The sequence below is a fragment of the Triturus cristatus genome, chromosome 7 (genome assembly GCF_964204655.1).
Source record: "Triturus cristatus chromosome 7, aTriCri1.1, whole genome shotgun sequence".
NCBI lineage: Eukaryota > Metazoa > Chordata > Amphibia > Caudata > Salamandridae > Triturus > Triturus cristatus.
This window is the reverse complement of record NC_140590.1, coordinates 304,129,971-304,135,970: the sequence shown is the minus strand read 5'-3', so window position 1 is coordinate 304,135,970 and position 6,000 is coordinate 304,129,971. Positions and strand designations below refer to the sequence as shown.

Genomic DNA, 6,000 nt, shown 5'->3' with positions numbered 1-6,000 from the left:
CATTTCCTCTCAGCACCAGTGTACATTAATGAATTACATTCGGCTGTCCTGTAACTATGGCAGGGATTCAGCCATCCTAGGATTATGTGAATGGATGGAAAAAGTTATCCCATTGCTGAGAGGGCTCGCCCTCTGAGGTAGCATGGGTCTTGCCACATCCCCATCTAGGATGGACATGTCAGTGAACTGAGTCTGTCAACCAGTGTATTCTGAAGCGCACCAGAGTGATCACACTTCAGTGGTCTTGCTGGTCTAGACTAGGCCGATCCTGCCATGAACCATTCAAGGGAAATCATCCACCACACCCATAAAGATCGCTTTTAACTCAAGAGTTTGACTGTGATAGGAATTATATGCTGGGCGCAAAAGGTTAGTCATCTGCAACAGACCCAGAGTGGACAATTAATGGAAGTGTCCAACCTTTCAGAAGGAGCTGCTGTCAAGCACATTTCTGCAGAGGATAAAGGAGTTCCCACCAGCAGGTTTCAAACAAGCATTGAAAATGCAATAGGTCTCACCTCTGATTAAGTTAAAGCCATTTGCTTTGCTAATGGTATTGTATAGCAAAGCAAATGGCTTTAACTTAATAAAAGGCGAGACCTATTGCATTTCAAGGCTTGTTTAATCAGCGAAACTAGCGCTGACTCAAGTCTGGACAGAGTAAATGGCTTTAGAACATAGTGGTATCTACACCACACAACTCAAAGTATAATAGCAGCTATCCAACTTAGAGTGACGTCTGAGGTGTGGAGCGTGCAGCCATGCGAATGGCAATGTTATACAAGAAACAACAAGCTTTCTCTTCTAAAACATCACCATGCGATTCTTCTGCTTCTTAAAATCGCATTTACCACTGCGACTGGCAGTAAGCCACAGTGGTTTCTGCAGTTGCTCCCCGGACCTGAAGGGGCAGAAATGGCGTCCAGGGAAACTTCCACAAGACAGGAACTCAGGGCAGGAAAGTTGTTTGGCAACAGCCGAGCAGAGGCCCCTCCTCCCACCCACAGAAAGCAAAAAAAGCAAAAATTTCCACAAATCATATTTCTACATAATCTGTATATATTTCAAATGTATTTACCCACTGTATATTAACAATAATCATAGTTTGAGTGCATGGCATGCATACCGGCTGGGATCACCTTCTGTGCTCCCCAAAATATGTAAGAAAATAAAAGGAAAAAAAACCTCTCGTTATTAACATAGTTATAAAAATATATAAAATATCTGGTGCATTCCACAGTCATTTTAGCTGATGTGACCAGGCTTCATATTCCATTTGGAAACACTGTCCATTCTCGAAAGAAGCAGCAACATATTTCTAGGTGCTCACTGGCTCATGTTGGTCATCTGGGGTGATTTTAGGAGGCACCATTTACATCTTCAATAAGGTGGAATATTCACAAGTACTATTCTGGCTTTGCTCGAAAATCCCAAAGCTCACCTGATCTGCAAATGAATCTCCTCCCCTCCTACCCTGCGGGAATTAACCACCCTTCTCCCTCTAGGGCTTGACATGCTCTGAAGTTCAAATACCTCCTCTAGATTGGGGTGCATCCAATGGTGAGGGAGGGGGGGGGGGTCGATCTCTGAAGAGGACTCGTGGCGGGCTAACTTCCTTGTGCTTTTCAAACTAGTTCTGCTGAGTTCACTTTCAGCCCACCCCCCTTTACTACCCAGGACTGGTAATCGAAGGTGCAGTCTAGAACAACTTCTTGCATGCCATCCGAACATAATCAAACTTTCTTTATCCCCACAAAATAGTTTTTTAAATGTACATCCGTTTGAAGAAGTTCTTCGCACACACAGTTCAGCAGGTTTCGGATCCCATGTCTCCCTCCTGCTGACGGCCTCCCTCTCTCCATTATGATCTTACTGGGACTCGGATAGTGTGCTAAATGAGTAAAAAAAAAAAAAAAAAAAATTCACAGAAGATGGCAGCATGGGTAGATGGAGGTCTTCACAACCCTACAGGCCGATTTCATCATCAGAGTCATCATCAAATGTATAGCCTTGCCCAATCTCTTCATCTTCATCTTCACCATGGCCACTGCCACTCCCGTCAACATGATCCCGTCGAGGGTCGTCTGTGATGCCCTCATACACCGAACGCTTCTCTTCCTCACTGTCCCCCTCGTAGAAGGAGGGGTTTTTCTCCAGAGTCCCAGATGTTGAGCTGGTAGGGGAATCCATGACTCTGTCAATAACCGGAGGGGGTGTCAGGCCATTCTGAACAGCTGGAGGTTCTGTGATAGCACAAGGCGTAGGTGACAGCGTAGTGACTTTTGAAGAAACAACCTCTTCATTGGTTAACTTAAAGGCAAAGTCATACTGGTTGTCAATGGTGCTCCAGCCTCCTACAGGGACGCCCTTGTCCATCACTCCAAGTACATCGTCCAAGATAGATGGGCCCAGATCCAGATGAAAGGACAAGATGGACTCTGCGTGCTTCATGCCAGAATCACTGCTTGGGGACAGCCAGTCGATGTGCTCGACCTCTCCCCTGCTCGTATTCATACTCCAAGCCTCAGAGGTGTCCCCTTTGGGTGACCCAGAGTTGACTGGGCTAGAGGTCCAGCTCCCTGTCCCAGACTCAATCCCAGAGGACAGTGAGAGTTGGCTGAGAGAGCCTGCAGAGCCCGCCTTAATGTTGCCATCTGGGAAACTCCGATCCTCGGCAACCGGTCGTGGTGCTCCATTTTCCTTGGGTGAAGGTGGAACCTCAGAATGTTGAGCAGGCCCGTGGTTACTAAGGAATGAGGTGTCACCAAACACATCACCTCCCCTGCCAACATGCATGGTGTGTCTAAAGTCATTGAGAGGGGCACTGATCGTCAGGCGCTCAATGCGGGAACCCTTCTTTCCAGACTGCTTGAGGATCGGCATCTTGGCCCACAACCTGGAAGAGAAACATTCACATTAAGTACAATGCACTGGAACAATACTATCACATTCTGGTACAGGGGAGCAATACGAATAAAAGCTAAGCAGTTCTGGCATGTCAGCTACTGAAGGCTTCGTCTTGAAAGCCTTTACGGTCACATTCACAGATTCTTACCATAGTCTGTGCTAAATACCATTCCTTGCCTCAAGGATTTTAGGCATGCTTCTAATACCAAAGCTGTGACGTGCTTCAAGGCATGCGAGTAATGCAATGATGGGGTAAGAGTTGGGCAGACAGGGGTAAAAGAACTGCCGATTTAAGACCACCACTTAAAATGGCAAGTGCAAGGTCCCCTTAACCTGCTCTCCAGTTAAGGTGGCACCTAGAAAGCACAATCATGGTCACCTCCTAGTGTACCCCTGAACCTTCTCCCACACACTAAACACCCTGAGGCCAACAATACTTTAAAATGCTTTTTTTATGTAAAAGACTGGATGAGGGTATTTCGACAATCTCTTCCTCACAGCTTCTTCCCTCCTGTGAAGTGAAGAGTTCACCCTTTCTCACCACACTAAGGACATAACAAATGTCTTTAATTCAGGTTAGTAATAATTGGCTTGCTCAAGTGTCTTTAGAGGTGAACGTCTTTAGCAGTGAACATAAAGGAATATTTAGAAAGGTGGTGGGAGAATATGGGAAAAACACACAGTTACAGAAAATTGAAAAGTCCACTTTGCCCGAAGGCCCCAATACGAGAGGTAAATGACTTAGTGTGCAGCGAGGATCACTGACGCAAATGTGTGGTAAACAGATTACCTACAGTACTGTGGGCAAGCTGGTGGGGATGCATTTTTCACATTTAAGCTAAATAAGTTAGGCTACTTCATGCTGCAATGACAATTACTACAGTGTGTCAGGAGCCGGCTAAGTGAATGGTATAGAGCTTGAATGTTCCTTCTGGTGGGTAGTAGCTGCGTGGCAAACGTGGATGAGAGACTGAGGCACCATGAAAGGCACATAACCCACCCAAACAGAAAGAGCAAGTTTGGATCTTACAGGGAGAGCTCAGAGATGAGCTAAGGAAGAAGGCAAATCAACGAGTTCTCCTGATGCTATTAACCAGTAGTCTTCAAACTGTTGGGCGTGAATGGGCGTCTACGGGTGCCAGGCTCGGGCAAAGAGGAGCATTTAGTCTATCCCTGAAGAATGCACACAGTCATCACACTGAAAAACACAGCAAGGCTCTGCAATGGGCAATCAGTAGCATATTTGGTCATTCATGTCCTGGCTCGAAGTAGATCAATGGAGGACCTTCAAATTACCAATGATGCTTCATTTCTTCAACTCCAAACAAGCATTGGCATAGCCAGCCAACACAAGAGCTACTGGCTTTGCCAATATGTTTTAGCCATGTTGTACACCAGCGTGGCTGTTGTTCAGCACGGCTAAAAGTTAGTGGCGTAAAAGAGAGTGGTGTGGACGGTTATGGAGTGGTGTAGAGTAGAATCGAGTAGCAAGGATGGAGCGAAGTGGAGTGTGGTGGAGTGGCATAGTGTGGTGGAGTGGCATAGTGTGGTGGAGGGAGTAGAGTGTGGTGGAGGGAGTAGAGTGTGGTGGAGGGAGTAGAGTGTGGTGGAGGGAGTAGAGTGTGGTGGAGGGAGTAGAGTGTGGTGGAGGGAGTAGAGTGTGGTGGAGGGAGTAGAGTGTGGTGGAGGGAGTAGAGTGTGGTGGAGGGAGTAGAGTGTGGTGGAGGGAGTAGAGTGTGGTGGAGGGAGTAGAGTGTGGTGGAGGGAGTAGAGTGTGGTAAAGTGGAAAGGCGTGAAGTGGAGTAGATTGTCAAAATCGAGCGGCGTACAGTGGAGTAGAGTGAGTTGCATAGAGCATCGTGGAATGGTGTAGCAAGAGTGGCATAGTGTTGTAGAGTGGAGTGGCACAAAGTGGAGAAGTGTCAGAGTGGAGCAGAGTTTAATGGAGTAGAGCGTCAGAATGGGGAGTCGCAGAGTGGCCTAGAGTGATGTGGCGTAAAGTACAGTGGTGCAGAGTATATTGATGTAGAGTGCAGTCGCATCGAGTGGAGTAGAGTGGGGCGGTGCAGGGTAGAGTGCAGAGGTGTAGACGGCAGTAGTGTGGTGTGCAGTGATGGAGAGTGTAGTGGCAGAGTGAATTGTTGTCAAGTGCAGTAGAGTGGCGTAGTGTTGAATGATGTAAACTAAAGTGCAGTGGTATAGAGTGCAGTAGTATAGAGTGGTACAGAGAGCAGTCATGCAGAGTAGAAGTGAGTGGCGTTGAGTGCACTGGCACAGAGCGCAATAGAGTAGAGTGGCATAGTGTGCAGTGATGGAGTGTTGTCAAGTATAGTGGAGTAGAGTGCAGTGTAGTTGGCGTAGAGTTCAGTGGAGTAAAATGCATTGGTTTTGAGTAAAGTGGTGTTGAGTACCTTGGCACAGAGTGTAGTGGTTTAGAGGAGAGCGGCGAAGAAGGCAGTCACATAGAGCAGAATGGTGTACAGTGGAGTGGTGTAAAGAGGATTGGCGTAGAAAGCATTGTTTTTTAGTGAAGTGGTGCAGAGGGCATTGGCATAGAGTACAGGGATTCAGAGTAAAATACAGTGGCGCAGAGTAGAGTGGCATAGGGTAGATGGTTGTGGAGTAGTGCATATTAGAGTACAGTGGCGTAGAGTACATTAGAGTGATTTAGAGTGCCCAGGCGTGGAGTGGTACAGAGTAGAGTGCACTGGCACAGAGTGCAGTGTTGCAGGGTAGAGTGGCGTGGAGCGGTGCATAGTAAAGTAGTGTGGTGTAGAGTGCATTGGCAGAGTATAGAGGGATAGGGTAGATGCGTAGAGTGAAGTGGGATAGAGTGGAGTGGTGCAGGGTAGACTGCAGTAGTGTGGAGTGGTGCAGAGGGAGTGGGATAATGTTAAGTATGCATGGTGTGGTAGACTACAGCCATTACAGACAAAACACATTTAATTGAAATTACAATTATATTTGCCCAGACATACAGTTTACTGATAAGAGTATACAGCGCACACACAATGTGCGGAAATGCCATCACCTAGTGTATCGAATTGTTTTGATCACATTAAAATATTTGTGTCTACCACACTTCAGAATTAC

At 46.8% G+C, this 6,000-nt stretch overlaps 1 protein-coding gene across 3 annotated transcripts in view; it reads right to left on the bottom strand.

The window, feature by feature from the left end:
• Window positions 1–1,036: 1,036 nt before the first annotated feature.
• The window catches only part of CDC42EP5 (CDC42 effector protein 5), a 71,230-nt gene continuing 66,266 nt past the window's right edge, over window positions 1,037–6,000 (bottom strand). For all 3 annotated transcript variants that reach the window (XM_085616343.1, XM_085616344.1, XM_085616342.1), the window contains exon 2: window positions 1,037–2,896. In XM_085616343.1, coding sequence (XP_085472469.1) covers window positions 1,966–2,883 — 918 coding nt within the window. In that variant the 5' untranslated portion in view covers window positions 2,884–2,896 and the 3' untranslated portion in view covers window positions 1,037–1,965. The remainder of the gene's footprint in view (window positions 2,897–6,000) is intronic.